Raw genomic sequence first — 27,335 nt, 5'->3', positions numbered from 1 at the left:
ATATTTAATTCTCAAATTCAGGTGGCCCACCTGCTTCCCGATGTTGTGCATAACCCTCTGAAACAACATTCTAAATACGCCACTGGCGCAGGGGCGTCATTTAGGGGGGGCAGGAGGGGGCAATTGCCCCCCCCAAGAGTTTGAGGACTACATATACTTTAATCGATTGTCTACTAATATACTAGTACAAAGCGCGAAAGTCTTATGTCGGTAGTGCTCTTGCCCCCCCCAAGCGAAGTCCGAAATGACGCCCCTGCACTGGCGGTGTCCATAATCCTAATAGTAGTGCAGTACTACTTCTAATAACTTTGTCTTAGTCACAAATAGAGTAATCAAAATACTGTTTTTTTTTTTATTGATACACTAAATAATCTATAAAGTTCTTTCTTATCAATTTATATTATACTCAACCTGAAACTTGCTCCATTTCTCTTGCAAAATAGTTACTTCCTCAGTCACTGAATTCAAGTAGCGTCTTAAAATGTACGATTCTTCTCTAACCTTCTTGTTTATTTCCTCATTTATCTCTGTCAGTTTTTGGTGAAATTTATCTAAAGTTTCTGCATGGCGTTGCTTTCTTGACTCCTCTAGGGAAGTAAGAATTTCAGAAGAGGACGACACAGACTCTAAATATGAGAGAAAACCATTGCTTTGTTATTTACACTTCAAATTATAGGTTTTCTAGAAGTTATGAGTTGTGAAGAAAATATTTATCAATACATAAAGCAGTGGTGCCCACCCCCCTCATGTCCATGACGCACCCCCCTCAATTGTCTATCCGTAGGTGTTCTTCCATGAAAAAAAAAACTTTTCGATTAATTTTTACACCCCCTCAAACATATTTATATAGATTTTTACCCCCCAAATATTTCAATGACGCAGTTTGCGTCATAGCCCCCCCTTGTTGGCACCCCTACATAAAGGATTATTTTTAAGATTTAATGATTAATGAGAATGAAATTGAAAAGAAGCCACTCTAAGCAAAAAAAAAAAAAATCAGTAACACAATTAAATTAAGATTTTCAGTGATTATGCTTTGTAGGATAACAACGGATGGTGATAATATATGCAAGTGATAAAATAATTAAGTGGATAAAGCAAGAATATCTTGGGAAAATACTCACAAAGAGTCACATGTACATTCATGTCCAAAATTATTGTCGCATGTCTATAAATATGTTGTTGTAGGAATATAATTTTATAACGAATTCGCTCGGTATTTCTTATAATGTTAGTATGTGTATAATCCGCAAAGACATGTATGTGGCAAATTTCATGTCAAAAGAGCAGTAAATAAGAACAATAAAACGAAAATAAAATTTTCTTGTCCATTTAGCAACATTTTGTTTTACTCATTCTAATTTTCGTATTTATAATTCTTTTCCTATGAAATTTACCATAAATATACATTTCCCGATTACACACAGAGTATTAGTATTTAAAGTACCCTGCAAAATCATTATCAAAGTATATTCTTACAACAAGACAATTATAGATATGCAACAATAATTTTGGACATGAGTGTACATGTTACTAGTTGTTTCAAACACAAACTTAATACTTATTATTGAAATCATAAGTAATTATATGATAATGATGTAGGATTTTTTTCAAAACTAAATTTGGCTTTATTTCCTTATTTTATTACGTTTGTTTTTGTAGATGGTATTAGATATATAAATATAAGGCGCGTTTTTAAAGAAAGTACCTATGAGCTTTAAATCTAAGGTGCAGTCAAATCAAAAGGTCCATTTCCATGTACAGGCTTTACTACTAGCCAGAGCTATATATAATGACCGTTGCTGTTGAGACACTTATCCTACTTTGACACGAGATTATGAATGCCCTGGAAGAAGAACTCCTTGGATTGAGTATAGAACCACTGTTACAGCTTCTGTACTTCTTCATCCGATCCACAGTGGTGCCCTCGAATGTGTTTCTTGAGTGGGCCAAACAAGTGGAAATCACAGGGACTCAAGTCAGGACTATACGCGGGGTGGTCTAACACTTCCCACTTCCAAGACGCCAGTGTTTGTTTGGCAACATGAGGTCGGTCATTGTCGTGCAATAAAATAATGCCCTTTGTGAGGTTACCCCGGTGTTTATTCTTGATTGCTTACCGCAGCCGACGGAGAATGCCGCAGTATTTGTTGGCGTTTATTTTCTTCCTTTGAGGAGGAACTCCACTAGCAGAGGTCTTTGCTTGTCGAAGAACACAGTCAACATGATCTTAGCAGCTGATGTTGTGGTTCGGATTTTCTTTGGTTTAGGCAACCCTGCATGCTTCCACTGCATACTCTCACGTTTGGATTCCGGTTGAATTAGTGGGCATATGGATTCATCGCCGGCAATGATCTTTATAAGGAAATAGTCTCCCTCGTTCTGATATTGCGTTAAATGGTTCAGAGATATTTCCATTCTGTTGTGTCTGTGTTTCTCGGACAAATACTTGGGGACCCATTGAGCACATATCTTCCGGTAACCAAGTCTATTGCGCAAAATATCATGCACACTGCTATGGGGCACCTGTACTTGAGTAGTAATGGCATCCAAGGAGACACCTGTCTATCGATTTTAATGCAATTGTCAATAGCAGCAACTGTCTCATCAGGAATACGATTCGTCAACTGCCCGGGTCCCGCATCATCAGTCAGTGTCTCCCTGCCACAACGGAAACGACGACACCACTTTCGCACTGTTTTGTCTGAAACACACTTCGCACCAAACAGAACCTGCATAACCTGCATTCTCCTATGTACGTTCGCTGGATGGACACCTTCCGCACAAAGAAAGCGTATTACACCCCGCTGTTTTTCCTTGGTAACATTGGTCACTAACACCTCCATTTGCCCATCCCCCTCTGAGTTCTGGAATCAAATGTGATTTTTGACATGTCTGACAAACAATATATGTCAATGAAGAATGACAATAATATATTAGTCGAGTTAGTTCTCTTGGACACATTTAAGGATCCTTTAAATATATCAAAATTAGTTAATAGACTTCTTTGGGTTTCGTATATAAACTTGAACGCAGGGAATGTCAACCGGCAGTAGCTAAGGCCATTTTATTTAAACTTTGTTTCATTTATTGTCATCGTTCAAACAGATAAAATGTTTGGATTTTAAGGTCTAGCTATGCTCTAAAGGTATGTGGAAGAATATATAAAGATATTGTAAGGTGGAGACATTCTCAAATGAATATGTTTGCATTCTTATCTGAGTACCGTAAGACAGGGGTTACTTTGCACTAGATTAAAGGAATTTTAAAGAAAATCGCATGTAACTTTCAAACATAATGATTTAGAACACGGTATTTTAACATAATTATAATAGCTAGATATATTAGTGAAAGTTCATTAGTAAACATTTAGTATGACCATAGTTATTGAAATATAAACTTTGGTGCAAAGTAACTCCATAGGTGAGGATACTTTGCACAACATACGAAAAACTTTGACAACACATTTGACGATATTTTTGGAGAAGGGTTTGTATATAGACTGAAATAGTGATGTCGTCATTTCCTCTCCGTTACCATGGTGATCGCCATGTTTTTTTCTATACAAACGCGTGAAGCTAATGTATTTTTAGGTCTAGTACAAACAAGGACAACGGCTGTAAGTTTATTTACAATTATAAAATATTTTAACGACTAATAAAGCTGGTGAGAAAGGGTACAGATTTAGAAAATGGAAATGCGTTTAGGAAATTAAAATAAAATCAAGGGAATTTTATAAAGAAAGACTAATATCTAAGGAACTTATTTTTAAAAGCGTCACATCTCTAAGTGATAAGATAGAAATCAAATAATTAATATGAACGTCATTATCATGTAATTCACCTCAAGAAGCAATTATACACAATATAAACTCCCTAACATGCAGATTGACAAGCTGTCGGCACAAGGAAAAGTAAAAATATACGATTTTTTTTAAAAAAGAAAAAGTATCTGTTAGAACAATGTTCATTCTATTGGGACATTTACTTTTCTTATATCCAGTCTTCATCATGGAAGTGCACAATATTAGTGCCTACAATATTAAAAAGAAGAAGAAGAAGAAGCCTTTGGAAATTTTCAATCCGAACCATCAGTGGATCGTAGGTCAGATCTTTCCTTATATTCTCTATCAACTTTTTTTTTTTTTTAATAGAAACAGTATAATAAGAAAACATCCAATTATGAATGGTTCAGCATATATTCTTAACAACTGTTAAACCTGTCCACGTATGCAATGTTATGAAACTTATATTAATGAATCAAAAATTATCCAGAATTATTTGTTAATATCTGATTATGAACAAGATGAGTACATTTGTTTTCTCTTTATTTTTCTATATCTCTGTTTTTTAGTTTTATTGATTAGAAATATTTAAAAAGCAACATAAATATTTCATTCAGTCTTATGTTCGCAATTCAGAAATTTTTCATCACTATTTTCGTTTTGCATTTAGGTAATTTAGGTATTTAAGCTACTTGTTTAGAAAATCAAATGGCGATCACCATGGCAACGAAAAGGATGTGACGTCACACTATTTCAGTCTATTGAAAAACAGCGGGGGAAAAAGTTATGTTTCTGTGATTCAAAAGAGTGACGTTATTCTTAGTCAGGGATACTGGTATTGAAGTACAAGTTCAGCTTTGAAAGAAAATGGCTAGTTTTCAATAATTTAATATTTAAAAATGGCGGATAAAAAAATAACCTTATTCGGATGGAGATGATGCTTTATCTTCATACCTTTGAGTTTTGACCCTCCGTAAAACATTAGAGACATCAACTTGAGAGCAACTAACTGAACTGCTCCATGCGCTACATTTGGCGGGAAATAAGTGAGATTATGTTCGTAATTCTTATTGTTTGTAAGTCGAAGAATGCTAGAAAAATGCAAGTAAGTTGCAAGATGCTAAAAAAATGCAAGATTTCTTGAGAGAGGATGCTTACAGCAATTTCCCAGAAAATACAGAGCCTATTCAAGGTCAGTTTGATGGGAATGACGCGATCGGAAGACGCCTATAAACTAGGATTGTTCCAGATTCCGGAATATTTCAGAATGAAAATCTTCATTCTGGAATATTTCAGAATGAAAATCTTCATTCCGGAATATTTCAGAATGAAAATCTTCATTCCGGAATCGGAATTAAAGTCTACTAATTTCGGAATCTTGGAACTTCGGTATTTCATAACTAGGAAATTCGGAATATTGGAACTTTAACTTAGCATTTCGGGATCTTGGAATTTCAGAATTCCAGAATTTCGAATTGCGAAACTATAAGGAACTTTTGGAATTCGGAATTTTAAAATTCTTTAACCTCTCAACAACAAAACTTCAGAATCTTGCATCTTCAAGTGACAAAGTTACAAGATAGGCATCATCACTGAGACTAATCTCCCTGTTATGATGAAATTTATTATCTTTTGCCCATTGTCAGTGACGGTATTAAATCTTTTGCTCCCTCCTTTTGCAGAATCAAAAGAGCTGGAACCAGTAACTTCAGGATGAAATTCCTTTCGAAACATACCTCTGATCAAAGAGTATGACTATTTTTACTCCTTGAGTATGGTTATTCCCCCGGGAGAAATCTGAAATGCTGCATCATAGCTAAGTAGGCTACTACTGCAATGCGATTATGAACATTTTCGTCTCCATCTGGGATCAAAATGATATATGAAAAACGGGAAATTGAGAGCAAACATGAAGGAACAGACTGAGAACTATGATTGTGGTTACCATACTCAATAACTGAGCAGTTCCGTCTCCTTTAGCCTAACCCGCATAACCTTAGAACGTAAAACTCAAAGATTTCATTTCATTTAACTGAGCAGTTACGGCTTTGTTGCCCAGACATTCCCTTGCACGCTTTAACTGATATTCCTTTGATTAGGGTCGTCATATGTCCGTATTTTGTACGGACTGTTTGTATTTTGGACCCGTGTCCGTGTCCGTATCGTACAAACCATGAAATAAGAAAATGTCTGTATTTGACAGATTTTGGAGCTGCCCGAAAATTTAGTCGGGAATCGCTAAAACCTCGGGCGAAACGAATTGCGTTTTCACCATATATTTTAGTTACTATTAATAAAGTAGGTTAAGTTTTAGAAAAGTGTCTCATTTTTCCATTCCAATTGGTTCTTTCGGTTAGATTTAATATACGTAATTTAATGGCAAAAAAACTTTTATATTGTATATGCACCGTAAAACTTCTTCATCGTCAAACGTAGTTTCATTAATACAAGAACGACAAAAATATGATAGGTCTGAAAAATCGATATAACGCCCCCAGAAAGCAGAAAGGTGATAAGCGCCAAAATGCAAATTTCTCAGGAGAGCACAAAAACGAATGAAATACTAATTAATTCCGATTCTTTCAATCTTCTATTGAATTCAGTTTTCACGACACATTTCGTATTGTCTCCTGCCACTTGTCTCCTTTCTGCCAACATTAAACATGAAATGGGAAGTCAGGATATGCACTTAGTTCGAAGTGAAGAAGAATGGCGCTTAGTACCTTTCTGATTTCCGGGCCGATATGTAAATACAAGTATAAGACATTACTCGCAACTCTTCATTTTTAAAGCTGTTTGTTAACAATTACATTATTTTTTTGTCGAAAGGGTTGTCGCTGTATTTGAAAGTACTATAAAAAAATAAATAAATAAAATAAAATAAATGCGACATTAAACAATACGTAACTGATTTACAAGGAGCCAAGGATGTATACTAACTTACAAATATTATAAATGTTGTAACAAAAAAAAAATGTTAAATTAAATGTCATACAAACGCAAAATAACTATTGTGTAAGAAATATAGTTTCACAAAGACGAAATAATAATAATAATAATAATAATAATAATAATAATAATAATAATAATAATAATAATAATAATAATAATAATAATAATAATAATAATAATAATTTGAGAATTTAAAGCTGTATCTGAAGTCGCGGAAGTGGTCAGACAAAAGCCACGTACGACCAACGAGCAAGATGGACGGGGCCGGAGAGGGGTGTGAAGTATGTGAAGATTTATGAAGGGAGCTAGATACACAAGTTTGGGAACCACTGATCTAATGTGTTATGAAATGAACTAAAGTTTCTTCTTTCAGTAATGAAGAGAATTACGGAATGGCTTCTGCCACATACATTTGCTGAATTTATCATACCAGTACTGAATATTCTTACCAAATTCACTTGGTAACTGCCGTACTTCAGATATATCTAGTTCAGCCTTGTCAGGTGATGATGTCTGCTGATTTATCATTATTCGACTTATCACAACTTGCTTCTAAATAAGCATATTGTACCTGAAAAATATGTTTAAAAAAAGAAACAAACCATAGATGAACTTACAGCTTTACAGCGCTGGTACAGATTTTTAAATATTTTTTTCGGTTTTTAGTTTTTTTTTACGAACTACGAATCAAATTATTTTGATACTTTGTATTAATATAGCGAGTTTTCGCTGTTATTTAAACTTAAAATGGATAAACTAGTATTGCTTAACTTAATCATCAATTTCTAATGTCTTAGTACACCTATCGTCACTACCCTAGGTTACCCTTAGTAACTTCGTATATTTCTGTTTCTGTCATATAACTCTGAGTCTACATCATTGTTGTGGATATTTAAGTCATTGGTGATACATGCTGATTTTGCTAGACTTTGGTCCGAATATCATCCACTTTTGCTGTGATTGGTCGTCCACTCCGAGGAGCATCTTGGATATCAAAATTTCCAGAAAAAAAAAAGCGACTTAACCAGCTTTTGGCTGTTGCATTTGATAACGTATCTTACTCACAAACAGCACAAATTTCTTCATGGCCTTTCGCGGCATTTGTGCCTTTATCGAAACAAATTGCAAAATATAGCGCAGTTTTCCGGAAAGCTCACTTATCTTTAAGGCGTAATACCCTATGGCTGGTCATAAGAATTCCAAAATTTTTTGCACATCTATCAACTTCAATTCAGCAGCCAAACGGCTGATCAGCCCGTGCCTGTTATAAGGATGTTATATGTAATATCCCGATATATTCTCATTGCTCGCACATTTGTGTTCCAAAATAACACATCAAGTGGGTTAAATTCCAAAGTTGAGCGTCCGTTTCCAGCGAAATTTTTAAAATTTACAGGAAATATATGGATAATTTGATCGTTTTTGTGCTTTATAATATATAGGAGTCTCGAAAAATCTGTTTATTTGTTATATACAAGCGGTTATAAACATGGGACTATATGGCGAGCGGAGGGAACTACTTGGCGCAAGGTAACCGAACAGTTGCATTGTGGGAAAGAAACTAGAATTTATGTTACCAATATGGCGAATGTACAAGGGCAATGAACTAGCAGTTTTAACATTTGTGAAGGAATACATTGATAACGAGCAAATTTTTTTAAAAGTTTGTGAAGAGCACGGATTAATGAACCTAATAACAAATTGCAGAGGGTCATTCCATATGAATTCACCAGATTGAAGAAACATTTGTTGCTTCATAGTCACAGATTTGGCTGATTTTTTTTTGTACTGAAAGGTAGTGTGGTCTAGGTAATAGAAATGCAATATGAGAGTTTTCTAATAGATACTGCGGAAAATACAGGGTGTTCAAAAAGTGACGAATTTCTCCAAATTGGCCGTTTCTGAAAAACACCCTACGACAGAAAAAGAGCCATATCTCAACAACTATTTGACCAATTGTAATGATTTTGGTCTTGTTTGAAAGTGGAAAGTCTGTACAAACCGAAGATGTCATCTTTATATGCGTAACTCCAAAAATATCAGAAAAATCTTGCGAAATATGCAAAAAACACTATCCAAAATAACACCCGAAATGACAATTTTTTAAACGGTGAATCCCAGGAAATAAAACAAAATAATTTGGTACATCACCTTATCAACACATACACAATAACATAAATAAAAATTAAAAAGGTATTATTTCTGACAATGAAATTATCACAATTTTATTGTACCCTTACCTGGTTGCTGTCTGACGCTTTAGAAGAGTCTGTATTTTCGCAAAGACATGTACTCTTTCGCATCGGCGCAAATCTGTCTTCAACATTGGGGGGGACGGGTAAGACCGTTCCCATATTATATATATATATATATATATATATATATATATATATATATATATATATATATATATATATATATATATATATATATATATATATATATATATATATATATATATAGATAGATAGATAGATAGATATAGATATAGTGGTCGAAGTGAGACGGTATGCGGTGGTATGTCATACCGCCTCTGGTTTTTCAGTAATGAGGACATACCGTCTCTGGTTTTTCAGTGATCAAGACATTTAAATAGCCGGTATGATGAGTCAAAATCATAATGAAACATACCGCCTCTGCATATATATGTAAGCGATGTTCAAAATATGTATGAAGCTGAAAAACAATGCTGTGAAGAATCAGGGGACAGAATTGTCTTCAGTGGCGTATTTAGGAGGCTATCGGGCTCAAGCTCCCCCTGAAATAAATTTGTTAGTTTTTCGCATTCCACGTACAACAATAATCCTTCTAACCATTTCTAAGAATGTCATTGACTTTCCATTTTCTTATGCTATTTGTTCAAAAATAATACTGTATTTGCCAAATTTCATTCCATGTAAGAACTGCGTCCTTTTGTTCTTTCTTTCGGCCTTTCTACTTTTCTGTTTCTTTTTCTTGACGTTACTTTCTTTCATTTCGTCTATCATACTTTATCGACCATTATCAGTTGTGATTCAAGTTGGCCGTCATGAGTAACACCAAAACTAAGAGGAGTTGATAAGCGAAACTGGTGTTCCACACCAACTTGCGCGGATATCAACATGACAGGACTTTAGTTCTTATAACAAAGGGGAAATTATATCGTTTAGTTATTTTTAAAAGAAGGAAATGTTTGAATTAAAGAAAATCAAAACGGGGGAATAATTAGCCCGGGAAATTAGGAAGGCCAAGAGGATGCTTCCTTTTTCTTGTATGAATAGAATAAAGGGTTAGATTCACTCCTAAATTTTTGTATCATATCACATAGGATTTATCGGTCTGCAATTCTTGCCATTATAACTTCAATTTATGCATAAATTAAAATATATTTAATTCTCAAACTCAGGTCGGCAATTGCTCACTTCCTTCCTTGTGTTGGGCATAGCCCCTCGAAACAAAATCCTAAATACGCCATTGGTTGTCTTCAACATTGGGAGGTGGGCACATTTGAGGCTTATTCTAGAGAAGGGAGATGAAATTCATATTACGGTAGATGAATCTGATCAACTGTTGTAGAGTATATTATATATTAGGCGATGTAGATGAAGTAATAGTACATATCAGTATTACAAATCACTGCCGTGAACACATTCTGAAATCTGAATACATGCATATTTATAATTAGTATGTTGCTAATTAGGCATCCACAAAGATCCACGTTAAAATTGTTTTATAATAATATAAATAATGACTTCCCCAAAACTATGAAGAAAGAATATCAATTATGTATGACGCAACAATACTCTTTGAGCAAAATGATGATAATCTCAATCAAGGACGCCGATTTCTCTGTAACTTTGGGGGGGTATTCATAAAAATGCATAAATCAATACATATAACAAGAGAAAATACATATAAAAATACATATTCATAAAAATACAGGGGATCCACGTGAGCCTTTGGGGGGACCTCCGACTTCCCAGGATCGGCCTCCTTGATCTCAATAACATTATAGGAATCGTTACAGAAATCTAACGCATGTCATATACTCTTTAGTTAACAGATGTAACCTTAAGATTCTGGAGAAAAATATTCCAGCAATTGAATTCTTTTCTTTGCTTACGAAGCATCCTCTCTCAAAAGAAAAATTGGGACACGCGGAAATACGTAGCAACAAACCATGGTTCGAACGAGCAGAAAAGAGAAAACAAGCAAAATTACGTTGGCTGCAAAATCCGAATGAAATAACCACACAAAATTTCGTAGACATCAGGCGGGAAACTTCCAAAACTTTTAGAACAAAGAAACGCGATTTTTTGAAAGCTAAGATTTAGGAACTTGAACACTGAGAAAAAAAAATGTAGGTGGCATACTTAAAAACGTAGGTTACATTCGTAATTCCTGTAGTTTCTGGACTTAACGTACAACCGTATATAACATCCTGCAGCAAACGTATAGCTGAAAAAGTATGTATTATACGTACTGTCTGCACAAGTGCAATGACGTCATTCGTGTGACGTTATCTGCAGTAACAAGTATATACGGAGGTAATATCTAGCTTTGTGACGTCAGGGTCGTATGTAGCATGTGGGTTAATAATGACGACATACACTGACTATCAGGACGGAGCATGATTTCAAGAAGTATGCAATATACGTTCTGTACGTATGTTTCTTGCGTTCAACCCCGAGACAGCATCTATATTGTACTTGTGCCCCATACGTACGACTAGATACAGTATACGTATTGTACGTATGTATTATACAGATTTTCCTTATGTCGCACACAGCTTGTCCAGATACAGCATACAGAATATCCGTATGCACCATACAGAGTGCATATATGTAGCTTACAGACTGTCTGCATGCAGCATATAGATTATACGTATGTCGCGTACAGGTTGGCCATATGTAATGTATAGATTGGATGTATATAGCTAATAGGTTGTCCATATGAAATATACAGATTTTACCTGTATCGAATACGTATTGCCTTCTTGTAATGTATGGATCGGACATATGCAGGATCTAGAGTGTACGTATAGTGCACCATTATTAAAGTGCTGCAACATACTGCAAAGTGCATGATACATTCTTACTGTAATGTTGTCAAATATTGTTTTACTCTGTATGAAAACAAAAATAGCTTAAAATATGGTTGATCTCCTTTGTGCCAATAATAATAAAATTAACAATACTACACTTTTCAAATCTTAGTTTGGAGCAGTGAAACTGTCCAAAGAAATGTATTTACCTGCAGGGTGTCCTATAAGTTTGGGCTTCCTGCTAATTCGTTGGAAAGCTACTGCAAAGTCAAGTGTTGAAAAGTGACACAAGCGTTAATTTTAAAATTATGGGCACAAAGCAGGGGCGGATCCAGGACGGACTTCTGGGGGGGGGGCGGTCGGCGGTAATACTGCTACTTTTAAGAGCTCCAAACTTGTTATGGATGGGTTTATTTATATATAAAATAAGAAAGTTTCCTCTTGTGGGGGGGGGGCGATCGCCCCGATCGCCCCCTCTGGATCCGCCCCTGGCACAAAGGAGGTTAACCATATATTAAACTATTTTCGTTTCCATACAGAGTAAATCAATATGTGATATATTACTGTAAGAATTTATCATATGGTTTGCAGTTAGTTAGTTGCAGCACCTCAATAATAATGCAAAATGCACAGCCTTATACAATCCTATATTCAAACTCAAACAAGATTTACGTACAATCATTTATTAAGCTGTTATCATCCATTGCTTGTACGATATAAAGATTATTTTACCTCATTCTTTTCCTTAATAGTATCTTCTACTAAAGTGCAGTTGTTACCACAAGAGGCCTGAATAGAATTTTCCAGAAATAACTTCTCTGTACATTTTAATTAACAGGTTTTTTTTTTTTTTTTTTTAATGTCGCAATAATTAAAAGTGTGGTGTCAGCCGGAAACGCATTCGCTTACAATATTATTCCTACTCAGTACTCGCCATTAAAAATGAAACACCAAGAAGGAGACTGGGTAGATGCGCCAAAGTTCCCAGGCCGATACCTAATAGTAAGTGCAGAATACTCTTAAACGTTCGCTGTATTCGCTGTGTGACAACGTGGTGACAGCGGAGGCGTTGTGCAGCCATCGACTAAACATATTTATTCTTCCCTGCTATAGACATTCTGCAAATTTGGACTTTCCTGGATGCATCCTTCTTAGTGCAACATTTTAAGGAAAGAGCAATTTAACAGTCTCATACATTGCTTAAAGAAAGAGCAATGATTCTCAGAATTACTCGGAAGATATATATACACAATAATTTAAAACGGTTATTTCAAACTTTGCAATTCAAAGCACGAAAAGAACTATAGATAAAGGAACACTGATTTTAGCCAAATAGTAATTAGTAAACTCAATCACACTCAGTACCATTAGTTGCTTGGTGTTATCCGTAAGTCAGAGATCACGGTATCTCATTTCGTATAGATTTTTGCATTTGTTTAACGCTAAAAATGTATTTTATCGCTAATTGAACCCAGTACCATATATATACCGACAGGACGTACCTTAGTCACAAGGTGACATGAGTGAAACACTAAACTATTCGATTGACACCTGCGGCCTTGTCAACACTAGAGAAAGTTACAAAGTGATTAAGTAAATACGGAACATAGTTCATACAAAGTATAGCGATGTATGAAGTCTCCGTTTCATACGACTTGGATAAAGGATACATCTGAAATAGCAACAAAGAAATATATAATGATTTCTCTGGATAATTTGGATTAGTCCAGAATTCGAACACACACACGCTGGTAAGTCCAACATTTTTTTTTTTTTTTTTTTACTTCTTTCTTCGGATTCCCAATAAAGTTGACTACTGAAAAGCTGAGTTATAGATTCTGTATTAAAACAACACCTTCGCTAGACATGTTCAGTATACACATTGTCTTACATACAGAACAATACATTAGTTATTAATGCATGTCTGAAATAATAGTGCTTCGTATAGAATTTTACTTCATCCAATCGCAATAGCACAAAGATAAAAAATATTGCTAGGGATAATGTTCTTATTACAGAGAAAAAGAATTAAAATGACTTAACATTAACAATCATTTTCTTTAAACAGAGATAATATTTTATTATAATTTATGGAAGAAAGAAATAATTTGTAGTACAGTATCTTTATTAGGGTTATATATTCGTACAAAATAATGTAAGTACAACTGAGTCTGTCTTCAGAAAGGGCGTACTTTTAGCCACAACCTACACTGCTTCTTTTGACTGTCTTTCAAGCAGAATCCTGGTTTGATGCACGAAATACCTGCAACAAAAATCAGAAAATATTTAAAATGTTATATTCAGTGTGCTTAATTTGGTTGTACTTAACAATACAAAGTATCTTAACATTTTTGAGATTAAATGGACAAAATCTGTTAGGTCAGGTATGGACTTTTGGGTTGCACGTAGAAAAACTATGAAGTGTTTATTGATGCTGAACAACAACTCAAAATGTATTACCATTCAAAAGTAAGTGGGTACCTCAATGGTGTTCGGGCTACCATGGGGTACCTAATGTCTGTATTTTTTAGATATATGAAAATATATGTCTCTAAAATGTAAGGAACTGACATCTGTTTACCGAAAACCTCAACTCGGTAAGCCTTATGGATATCGAGATATGGGAAAATAAAGAGCGACACTACAGAACTGTGGAGTTTGCGTACTAGATGGTGCAGTTTCGGAAACGTAATTACGAGGGCTTACAACAACCTCAAAAGTAGTTTCAATTAAATACACTACACACACGCCCTGATGGGGGTTTTCGGGTACCATGATATTCCCAGAACTCTAATTTCTAAATATTCTAAAATATGTCTTAATAACGTTTTAAAGAACGTTAGAGGTGTGTGTTTACCGAAACCGCAAGTCGGTACGCCTAACAGTTACCGAAATATGGTGAAATAAAAAGCGACACCATAGGTACGTGGAGCTTGCATATTAGACAGTACAATTTAGAAAATTAATTAAAATATGACTATCAAGATATTGTCAAATAAAGGGAGGATCCATATAGTTATGGGGTTTTCGTGTTAGGTGGTAAAATTTCCGAAACCGGTCATGTAAAGTTAATAAGCATCAGTAGCAATTTCATCTTAAAATAATTAGGTATTTCCATGGAGTTTAAGAACATCATGGGGTCTACCAAGATTAAATTTTAAAAGTTTTGTAAAATATATTTTGACATTTGTAAAGAGTATTAGAAATATGTATTTACCTAAAAGTTCCAGCTAGTACATCTAGCAGCTAGAGAGACACCATACAATAAAAGCGTATTAGATCTTGAAATTTCAGAAAACAATTATTGATCCTAACAAAAGTTAAATAAGATGGTACTTATATGGGTTAAGTGAGAACCTCAGACTCGTCAGTACAATTTCGATCGAAAGATTAATTCAGCTCTAAATTTTCTTTGGACAATTCCAAGCGTTCATCGGGCTCTGAAATAAAGTGAACATTTTTTGTCAATATCTAATATAGCAAGCGAGATATAAGGAATTATGTATTTTATGACGTCGTAAAAATAGAGACCCACATGGATTTGTACTTTTGAGTATTTGCTGTAAGAAGAAGAAATTTCAGAAAACAACCGTATATACCTTAATAGACAATTAAATGGGCGGGGGCACAGTGGCTTAGTGGTAGAGTGCTTACCTCTGGTGTATTGGGTTCTTGGTTCGATCCACGGCCAAGTCAGTTTGTAGTGGACATCGTATTCGTGGGTTTTCTCGGGGTACTCTCCTCCCACCTTTGCATTCCATCAATTCTGTCAACAACATTCACTTGCTTTAATCATAATCTCCCTGAGACTAAAATGCATAATCGTGGGTCGCTACACTGAAATATTTCCTTTTATTTAATTTTAAAATTAAATAGGGAGTTAAGTATGATCGTATTTCTATGGGTTAAGTGAATACTCCAATAGTTTCTGCAAAAAAAAAAAAAAAGATTAGTTAAATACCCTACCACTAAGCTACTGTGTCCCCGCCCACTGAATTGTCTATTAAGGTATATACAGTAGTTTTCTGAATTTTTTTCTTTTAGGAAAGACCCAAAAGTACAAATCCATAAAGATCTCTATTTTCACGTCATAAAATATATAATTCCTTATATCTTATTTACTATCTTAGATATTGACAGCGAATTTTCATTCTTTTGCACAGCTCGATGAACCCTTGGAATTGCCTGAAGAAAACCTAGGACTGAACTAATCTTTCGATCGAAATTGTACTGAGGTACTGATTTAACCCATAGAAGTACCATCTTATTTAATTTTGTTGCGACCAATAATTGTTTCCGAAATTTCAAGCTTTTATTTCACAGTGTTTCTCCAGATGTTAGATGTACTAGCTGGAAGTTTTGGGTAAATACATATTTCAAATACTGTTTACAAATGTCAGATTATATTTTCAAAAGCTTTTAAAATTTAATTTTGGTAGACTCCATGATGTTCTAACACCCCATGAAGATATCTAATTACTTTAAGATGAAATTGCTACTGGTGTTTATTAACTTTCCATGACCGATTTCGGAAATTTTAGCATCTAACACGAAAACCCCTTAACTGTGTTGGTCCTCCCTTTATTTGACAACATCTTGATAGCCGTTAGTCATATTTTAATTCAATTTCCGAATTGTAGCGTCAAGTATGCAAGCCCCACATACCTATAGTTTATTTTCCCATACCTCGGTATCCATAAGGCTTACCGAGTTGCAGTTTTCAGTAAAAAAAAAAAAAAAATCAGTTCTTTACATTTTAGAGACATGTATTTCCATATATCTAAAACGCAGAAATTAAGTACCGCATTGGAACTCCATTGGAGTACTCACTTACTTTTGCATAGCAGGGTAAAAACGCCAGTGGTTCTCACTTTAAGGTTGAAAACATACTATTTTGTCTCTTCTCTGAGCATCGTGAATCTGTCGGAGCTGTACCATAGTTGGAAAGACTCACTGATCCTTCCTATAATGACCATGTAGTTAGAATTAAAAAAGGAGTAGCCGTTGGAGGAAAAACAATATTTTAAAATCCTTGCACCAGTAGTCGTCACCTTAAAATCAAAATGTTCCAGTAGTAGTCAGGATTTTCTACCAGTGTTCGTCACTCAAATAACTTGACATAATTTATTCAAAAACGCACTGTGTATCAGTTTAGGGTTAAGAATACAATATAAAGTAGTAAGCTTAATAACTTTGCATCACTTTTAGCACTCAAGAAATAAAATAAAAACGTTTTTACATACTTTTTAAAGCAATTTCAGAGAGAAAAATGTCAACTGAATTCAAAAGTTAACTGTATATCACTTCCACGTTAAGAGTACAATATTAAATACTATGTTTAATAACTATACGTCACTTTAAACTCTCAAGAATGAAAATAAACGTTTGTACATACATTTTAAAAACAATCTGAGAAACAAAATAAGTTAACTGAATTCAAAATTTAATTATACATCACCTTAAGCTTGAGAATACACTATAAAATACAGAGATTAATAAAAAATGAAATCTTTAAGTTTAACGTCCCACGATTATGCCGGTTAGGCTACAGGAGACGGAGATAATGAGAAATGAGTGAAATGGTGGAATGAAGAAAGTGGGAGGAAACGGGAGAACCCCGAGAAAACCCACGAGCACGGTGTTTGTCCACTACAAAGTCCACACGGCGCGAGTTGGGATCGAACCAGGGACCCCAAACACCGGAGGTTAACACTCTACCACTGAGCCACCGCGCCCCCCTGAGATTAATAATAATGCATTACTGAAGAATGAAAACAAAAATGTTTTAGCTACCTATATTGTATTTACATGTTACCGGTATTTCTCATTAACTTTTTTTTTTTTTGATACCTCATGATCAAGTGTAGTGATGCGCAAGAGAAAAGATTTGAGATTGTCTCCTCTCGAAAAGGTGCCGCGAAAGTTATGTCTCGTCTCGAAAACTGGATCCGTTTCTATTGGAAGAGCTCTATCTCGTCTCGAATTTCGTAACAAAAATTCTGTCTCGTCTTGTCTCGTGCGCATCCCTAATCAGGTCCATAGCCAAAAACTTCATTTCGGAGGGGGTTCGATAGGGCTTTGGGATATCCGAATTTAGATATAGATAATCGATATTGACAAACTATCGAAACTTGTTCGAAATATCGAAAAATACAGCAATATCGAAATATAAACAATATCAAAAATCGAAAATATAGAAATATGAAAGAGATCAAAAATATGGATATATCGATCAAAAATGGATATATGATCTTGGAATACGATTTGGTGGAATAATGAGGGAGAAAAATAATCATTGATTAAATATTAAATTGAAAAGAAATAAGAGCCTGACGCTCAAATACTTATCTATCCGGCACCCATCTTGATCCCCATAAAATATCATGAAGTGCTTGATTGATTCTAAACCCAATAATAGTAATAGTAATTTAACAACAAACACAGAATATATAATTTACGCACCTTGAAATGTAGAAATTAATGATTGTAATCCCCAGCTTTCCAATAGACGTTTGATTTCTCCAAATGAAGATTCGGATATCTTGTTTCTTCTCAAGCAATAATGGGTTACAATAATCAGTTGCAGTCCAAAGCCAAGTCACTAAGTTAAGCATGAAAATAAAGAATTCATTAGTTAGATGCATACAAAATCCTACGCATATAAATCCGAATCTACTTGTATTAAATTGTAAATTTAAACAAACTAAATTATACTACTTTGGAAAGCGTCTCCAAATATAATGTTTTCATTCTAAAGTGAAGGAATTTTTAAAATCGGATGACCCGTTTGCGCTGTACACTCGCTATGCGTCCAATGTGAAATGAAAATGCAACATTGCCATTTACCTGGACCCACAACGTAAGTGAGTGAAGTTACTGTCTTTTACGCTAACATGTCGATGGCCAGCCCCCGTTTCAAACAGTAACTTCATTCACTTATGTTGTGGGTCCAGGTAAATGACAACGTTGCATTTTCATTTAAAATTGGGTGCATAAAGAGTATACAGCACAAACATCTCGTCCGATTTTTTTTAAAAAGTGTTCACTTTAGATTGAAAACGTCATATTTCGAGATGTTTTTCCTCTTACATTTTGTTGTAACTCTGATAATAACAGAGTTATCCTATGTCAGGGAACGTTTGAGACATCCTGTATACATCATAAGAAGTTCCTTTCTAAATTCTACACGGATGTGGTTTCATTGAATGTGAGGTGGGTGATACACATTAGGCCTTTTGGGAGTACGTCACACGGACGACCGTAATTTTGTGTTCAAAATTTTTATGAATTGATGGGATATGTGATACATATGGCCACGGACTAGAATTTTCTCAGTATGTCAAATATGCAATCAGATTTCATGCAGCTTAATTTGGTGAAAAGCTATTGCCAATTGAACGTTACATTTACCTCTTTCTTGCAGATGTTGAACCATGCCGTTAGCACGTGAGGAATGGATCGAAATAATCAAACTGTGGGGCGGGAGGAGTATATGTGCAGTGGTTGCCGATTGCAGTCATCCACAATGTGACTCTGTGTCACATGTTTCAGTGTCACAGTAATTAACTAAATTTGAGAAGACGGGGACATTCGTGAACATACATCGTAGCGGTTCAAACTCGCGGAACCTTTTTCCTTCCCCATTTTGAACCGGTACATGAAAATGCCATTTTCTCCATGTTTGCCTGCGCCGATTTTGAAAATTCCTTCACTAATCGATTTCTCTCGTCGAGTACTACAAGAAACAGTTAAAATCTCGCGGGCCCTTTTTTCTTCCCCATTTTGAACTGATACATGAAAATGCCATTTTCTTCATGCTTGCCTGCGCCGATTTTGACAATTCCTTCACTAGTCGATTTCTCTCGTCGAGTATTACAAGAATCAGTTAAAATCTTGCGGCCCTTTTTTCTTCCCCACTTTGAACCGGAAAATGAAAATGAGATTTTCTCTATGTTTGCCTGCGCCGATTTTGAAAATTCCTTCACTAATCGATTTCTCTCGACGAGTACTACAAGAATCAGTTAAAATCTCGCGGAACCTTTTTCCTTCCCCATTTTGAACGGGTACATGAAAATGCCATTTTCTCCATGTTTGCCTGCGCCGATTTTGAAAATTCCTTCACTAATCGATTTCTCTCGTCGAGTATTACAAGAATCAGTTAAAATCTTGCGGCCCTTTTTTCTTCCCCACTTTGAACCGGAAAATGAAAATGAGATTTTCTCTATGTTTGCCTGCGCCGATTTTGAAAATTCCTTCACTAATCGATTTCTCTCGACGAGTACTACAAGAATCAATTAAAATCTCGCGGTCGTCTTTTCTTCCCCATTTTGAACCGGTACATGAAAATGCGATTTTCTGCATGTTTACCTGCGCCGATTTTGAAAATTCTTTCAGTAATTTATTTCTGTTGTCGAGTACTATAAGAATCAGTTAAAATCTCGCGGGCCCTTTTTTCTTCCCCAAGCCAATATTTTTGTATATTTTGAATGTATTCAAGTATGGAACAAAAGTATTATATAATTCCCTTAGTAGGTTTCTCAACTTCATATTTTTCAACTTAAATTTTATTTATTTTAATTATTTATTTTCTTGTGACTCAATATTTAATTGCAATCGTTCATTGGGGAGAAGGGTGGCCATTCTCAAATATATAAATATAGTATTCTTAAAATTTATGTGTTCTCGTACTATTAGTTTCTTCCACTAGACCTGGAAATTGAAAAATTAATACCTGGAAAACCTGGAAAATTCAGGGAAATTGAGTTCCATATTTATATATGAACACTGCTATTTACAATTTTTTTTTCGAATAGGGAGAACTGTACAAAAGGGTGTTTTGGGAATGGTATAACAATAGGTTTCTGGGAGTGTTGTTCGAAATGAAATCTTTAAGTTTTACGTCCCACTATTATGCTGGCTAGGCTAAAGATAACGGGGTGTTGTTCGCAGTGTTGAATTCAGACATTTACACGCGGGGGGGAATGTCAACTGCTCGGGGGAGGGTTATTTTTCTGTATTTTTTTCAAGAAAGCAGCATATTTAACAATTCCATTCACATACACATCTTACCTAATATTGAGACTAATTGCTGATAAATATTCAATGAGATTATAATTTTAAGAAAACAATCGTTTGATTTCATCTAAAACATTAAATAAAGACTGGCAAAAATAGTTTAGACTAAACTTTAACTGCTATTTACAGTAACTATTTTTATTATTTCCTATATTCAGTAATTACTGTTTGTTACTAATGTAAAAATTTTTAAAAAGATTTAAATTAACTGAAATATTTTTTTCTCCTAAAACAAACATACTTAGGAATATCTTAATAAAAAGTTATCATTCTTTCTCACACTTCTGATTCTAAATCAAACATATTAGCCTTGGTTTCTTCACTGCATATACATCAATAGTTTAGTTGACGAAATCTTCAGTAGGATTAGTGCCGTGTCGTGGAAAATCAGCGCTTGGCGCGAGAGTATACGACGGCATCCCCGTATATATGAGTGAGGTCGACAGACCAGCCGCCAAAGGTGGGAAAATTTTAAAAAGTAAACCCTGCTTTTCCTTGATTTTGAGCACTTTTCATTACTTTTTTCCTTTCATTTTATATATGTCCACATGTATTTCATTCCTCTGTTTTTCTTTCCTTCTTTTTTCTTTTTCCCTCCCGAATTTTTCACCCCTTACTTCGGCGCCCGGGGCCGTCGCCCCGCTTGCCCCTCCCCCATGGAACGGCACTGAGCAGGATCTTGGCCACCTTCAATAGCAATCTTTCACTTATATACTATTATCATATTGATAAATTCTATATAAGTCTCTAATCAAGGAGGGATAACTGTTCCTCCCTGATCCCTCTAAATGACGCCCACTGAATCTCACCCTTTAACTGAATTATTTTTAATTAAAGAAAGATGTGTTTACTTTAACAATCGTAAAACACATTTACGTCTGTTACTTCCGATGCGAGAAATGGGATTTAGGCGCCCTATTTCAAATAATGTAGGAACTGTATATTTTCAAGAACTGAAGTCTGCTGACATGAGAGATTATATGGAATGATCGAAAGATCTTCCCTATCTTTCCTTTCGTATCTCAACCTGTGCTAGTGCTACCTACTAATATATAATATAGGGCGAGAGTATAGTACCTACTAAAATACAAACCTTTCTTCAACAGTTAACAATTTCATGTTCTGCCAAACTCAGTCATAGCGTTAAGAAATACAAGTTTTATTCACTATTTGGTATTCTATCTTAGATGTTACATGTTAACATTTATATAGAATGGGTCTGCGTCATTTATATGTATATTGAGAGATCGGATTTCGTCTGCATGTACACGGACAGAAAAGCAAATAATTGGGTGAAGTAATTTCTACATTTTGTGACTGAAATTTTGGGAGTTTCTCCGGGGGGGGATGAATTTTCTTCGGGGGGGAGATTCCCCCCGGGCTACCCCCTGAATTCAACCCTGGTTGTTCGGTGGGGGTCAATGTTGCCAATTTTGGGTAAAGTCGCTAAATAAGGGGAATTCGACCTCAACGATAGCGTAGGTTGACCATAAAATTTTCAGTTAAAAACGGGACAGGTTCTTGCAACCCTAGACTTTTAGATCTACCTTTGTTCTTATCAGTGCCTTGATATCAGATTTCCTCCTCTCTCTCTTTGTTACAGAACGGGTACTTATGAAAAAGGAAAGACACGTTGAAATTTGTTCAACACACAACCAACTGCTAAAACCTCTGCTGCCTTTCGAGCAGTACTGCGAACTATAGAGTATGTTTAATATAGGGAATTTCAGTTCAATTTTTGCCTCTTTGTTATTATTAATTATTAATACTTTTAAAAGGAGTAAAGATACTGGGTTTGTTATTTACTTCTTTCATTTACATAGAACGGGACGAATACTACTTTTTCCATCTACTGACGGGACGGCCGGGACACGCCACTAAAACGGGACTGTCCCGGTCAAAACGGGACGTATGGTCGCCCTACGATAGCGACAAAAAATATTTTTTTCCGATTGGAGACTTTTTTGGGTGATTTTTAAATGACGATTTACCTACTTACACATTTAGCGACTTTCTGCTCCAAACAAAATGTTCATCTGTAGAGAAGCATTATTAGTTCAAAACAGTTTTTACGTTCTTTTTTTCTGTTTGTTTGTTTTAATCAGCGCAACTGATGAAGAGTTTGGAAATACAGCATACTCACTGCCCCACAATCCTGCATTGTTATGTTACCCTTGCCCACTAACGAAGAACAACTACAAACTTGATGTCCTTTAGTTCGCAGAGTTTCCGTTGAGAAACACACGTAATACATCATTACCGATAGCAACAAGATTAGCTATAGATTGCGTGAATAAAGGCGAAGATGATGTTTGTTATATTTGTCCTTTGGGGTCTTTTAATTATTCTGCACTTTTTCTTTTACAAAAAAATGATCCCTGAATTAAAGGATTGGTTGCGCCCTATTTACAAAGATGTGAGTAGAACCAGCGGCGCAAATCTGTCTTCAACATTGGGAGGGGGGGGGGTAAGACCGTTACCATACTTTTTTTTGACGATGTCCAAAATACTTATGAAGTTGAAAAACAATGTTGTGGAGGATCAGAGTTGTTTTCAGCGTTGGGAGGCTGCAGATTTGAGGCTTATTCTGGGGGACATCTATTTTATCTCACGTTCCTTTGTAGCAATCGGACAAAAATAATCAAATTTCTCCCAAAAAACACATTTCAAATCGGATTATTGGGGAGAAGTCCCCCTCAGTTCCAAGATTGGAGGGGACATGTATCCGTCATCCCCCCCCCACGGATTTGCGCCAGTGAGTAGAACATATTGTTTAGTTTACATCTACAACTTTAAAACAATGCTTATAGACAATGAATTTCTCTATTATTTTTTATAGCGACTTTTCACCCAAAATTGGAGTCGTCATATCCCGTTTCGCAAACTTATTGCCAACATTTTGGAAACTGGTTGCGAAGAGAGCTACAATGGATGAGTCGAGTTATTTCGTCGCTTCCGCTGTGAACCTAAGTACAAGATTCCAAAGAGATTAAGAAAAAATGAAATGAAACCTTTGAGTTTTACGTCCCACAGTTATGCCGGTTAGGCTAAAGGAGACGCTGATGATAAGCAATGAATGAAAGGTGGAATGAAGAAAGTGGAAGGAAACGGGAGAACCCCGAGGAAACCCACGCACAAGGTGTTTGTCCATCACAAAGTTCATTTGACGGGGGCTGGGATCGAACCCGGGACCCCAAGTACCGGAGGTGAACGCTCTACCACTGAGCCACCGCAGCTCTTAAGAGATTAAGAGTCACAAACATAGTCACTTTCAATTTTGTAATATATATAGGTCTATATATTGCATCACTGACTAATAACTAAAATCCTTGGATTGTATATATAAAAGTCGCCCCCTGCCCGTAAAAAGCTTCATTCGAACTCGGAATCGAACAATTGCATCTGTAAAACAGTGCTGATTTGATTTTAACGTTCCTTTCAGCAGCAAGGCTGTATGAGACGTGGACCTACAGATTAACGTGGAATCCGAACCACATAAGCTCCGGCCGGGAATCGAAAAAATGAAATGAAATCTTTGAGTTTTATGACCTACGGTTATGATGGTTAGGCTAATGGAGACGGTGATGAGTAATGAATTAAATAGTGGAATGAAGAAAGTGGGAGGAAACGGGAGAACCCCGAGAAAACCCACGCACACGGTGTTTGTCCACCACAAGGTTCACTTGGCGGGGCTGGGATCGAACCCGGGACCCCAAGCACCAGAGGTGAACCTTCTACCACTGAGCCACCGCGGCCCCCGGCCGGGAATCGAACCCGGGTGTCCCACGCCAAAGGCGTGTTCACTAACCACTTAGCCACGAGGGAGCTCATCTATAAGGCAGTGTAAGCAAACAAAAAAACGCACACTGGATGTTTGCGCAACTGAGGATCAAAACATTCTCAATGGAGTATGAGAAATAGTTAACGCCAATCAAAGTGTGCTTTTGCTTATTTATTACTTCGTTAATACTTAATTCCTTCTAGAAATAGTGAAACTATACTATGAAGAAACACTAATAAACTAATAACAATTACGTTGTATTTCTTACCACACCACGACCATTTTTACCACCCATAGAATTTGAACCTAGTACTATACTGCATTAGTCACGCCGTAACGAAAGATGAACATCTGGCACTCGTAGCTGTTGAAGCTACCTGTATATCACGCGGCCTGCGTTGGTACTCCTCAACATAAATACCTCACAGCCCAAAGCCAGGAAACATCACAGACAGAAGACAGGGGCACAAGCAGTGCCTGACACTTCACGAACTCTAAACCCGCCAAGACTCAACTCAACATGACCTTCAATTACGTTCTAGAAACCAAACCAATGCTAAGGCACAAACTTACCAACTTCCTATATGAAAACACAAGAAAAAAAATCTAACTTTTTTGGTTCCAAAGTGATGACATAACAATAATACTAAAAAGGTTTTAATTTTCAGTAACCCAAACATTAATTAACTAGGGAACATAACAAAGCAAAAATAAATAAAAATAAAAATAAATTAAATTAAAAAATAAAAATCTGACAAGTAAACTCTCCCTGACTACTTTTTTTTTTTAATTTCAGTGAGGCTGTAAAATATGTTAGTATCTTCGTAAAATATATATATTTCAATGTAAACAAGTTCTTTAAACAAAAGAAAGCTTTGTAGTAGAGCGCTTACCTCTGACGCGTTAGGTCCCTGGTTCGATTCCTGCTCCCGACAAATAGCCTTTTGGTGAACACTGTAGTTGTGGTTATTCTTAAGACTTTCCAGTTTCCTTACATTTTCTTGATTCCACCATTATCATGTATCTCATTGTCACCTTCTCTCTTACATTGATGTACAATCATGGGGCGTTAAACTAAAAGCAAAAAAAAAAAAAAAAAATTTGCAAATATCCTAGTAAAAATGAGTTTTCTAGACTACACAAGTGGCCCCGCGTAGGGTAGTCGCTAGCGCTCTCGCCTTCGGTGCGAACGGTTCCGGGTTCGATCCCGGGGGAGAACTCGGTCGAAAAAGTATCAAAAGATTTTAAGTCCAGCCATCCTGAATGAGGTTTCCTTGGGTTTTCCTCATTCACAGCAGGCAAATGCCGGAGTGGTACCTAACATATAGGTCCCAGGCCGTTTTCTTCCTTCCCCAATCCTTTCTTCCCTTCCTTTCCCCGGATAGTGTACTCGCCGAGGAAAGTCATCCCTCATATGGGGTAACAAGGCCATTGATGCCGAAAGCCCAGAAATCTAAATCCTAAATCTTCACTACACAAGGAAATTTCCGCGCTGAAAACGGTTTATTAGCAATTATGTTAAGCAGTCCTGTAGTAAATCTGCACCAAGTAATAAATCGTCACATATAAAATGGAATGAATAAACACATAACATTCATTTTGCTACCTTGAAACATAATATGTTTCAAAACATTAATATTCAAAGTTTTTTCAAAATTCAGATTCACCCATTCCATTCTCCTCAATCATTTACGAGTTACAATAGTAAGAATTGTAGTCATAAACTACATTACTTACTTAGTACTATATTAAAGCAAGTTACACTAAAAGAATATATAATTAATGGGAATATTTAACTAAAGTAATAGTTAACTATTGTACTTACCCAGGCTTCCCAGGTTTCCTTCCTCTCTTCTGTTCCGTTTGTAAACAACCTCGTTTCGCAAGCAAAAGACGGTAGTTCAATGACGTCAGCCATGGCGAAAGAAAGAGTGTCTATAGGCGGTCTGGATCTTACACACAGATGGACGTATATAACGTATAGCTGAAGTATTTAACATACGTATACGTATGTAAAATACAGAAGATTGTTAGATATCAGACATCCTGCAGAGACATGATGTAATATCTAAGCGGGTAAAAGGCAGTACCTATGTAGTATATGGATAAAGTACGCTCCGTACAGATTTCCTTAGTAAACATAACGAATCCTTGTATTTGTACAATATACCGCTGTCCGGATAATGGATTTTTCTCAGTGAAGATAATAGTAAAAATAAAAATATTCTGGACATGTATAAAGGGATCAACGAATTTAAGAAAGGCTATCAACCTCGTGCTTATATTAAAGAAAGCTGATGAAACAGTTCTCACTGATACAGATAGCATTTTAAATAGATGGAAAGATTTCTTTAACGATTTGCTTAACACGCAGCAAAAACTAATGTGCGTGGAGAAAGGGAGATACACACCACAGAAACGTATATTCCAGAACCCAACCGAATAGAAATAGAAATCGCTATAAAGAAATTAAAGAAACACAAATATCCGGGTGTAAACGAAATTCCGGCTGAGTTAATTTTAGCTGGAGGCGAAAAATTGTGGAACAAGATACACACTCATTTCCTTATCTGGAACAGGGAAGAATTGCCACAAGAGTGGAAAGAATCAATCATTGTTCCAATCCACAAGAAAGGCGACAAAACTGACTTATCGAGGCATCTCTCTTCTGTCAACATCCTATAAAATCCTTTCAAACATTCTATTAGCAAGATTGACCC

At 35.8% G+C, this 27,335-nt stretch overlaps 1 protein-coding gene across 3 annotated transcripts in view; it reads right to left on the bottom strand.

Annotated features, from left to right (window-relative positions):
- LOC145690134 (uncharacterized) overlaps positions 1 to 27,335 on the bottom strand; it is a 171,836-nt gene that overhangs the window by 134,144 nt on the left and 10,357 nt on the right. For 2 of the 3 annotated variants that reach the window (XM_081764723.1, XM_081764726.1), the window contains exons 2-3: positions 7,186 to 7,307; positions 412 to 626 (exon numbers count right to left, since the gene is read on the bottom strand). In XM_081764723.1, the coding sequence (XP_081620849.1) occupies positions 412 to 626; positions 7,186 to 7,264 (294 nt within the window). In that variant the 5' untranslated portion in view covers positions 7,265 to 7,307. The remainder of the gene's footprint in view (positions 1 to 411; positions 627 to 7,185; positions 7,308 to 27,335) is intronic. The other variant, XM_081764725.1, reaches the window with a different exon arrangement.

Source organism: Thermobia domestica, chromosome 7, assembly GCF_964235325.1.
Source record: "Thermobia domestica chromosome 7, izTheDome1.hap1.1, whole genome shotgun sequence".
Lineage (NCBI taxonomy): Eukaryota > Metazoa > Arthropoda > Insecta > Zygentoma > Lepismatidae > Thermobia > Thermobia domestica.
Note: the sequence above shows the minus strand (reverse complement) of the source record. Positions and strands in the feature narration are given on the sequence as shown.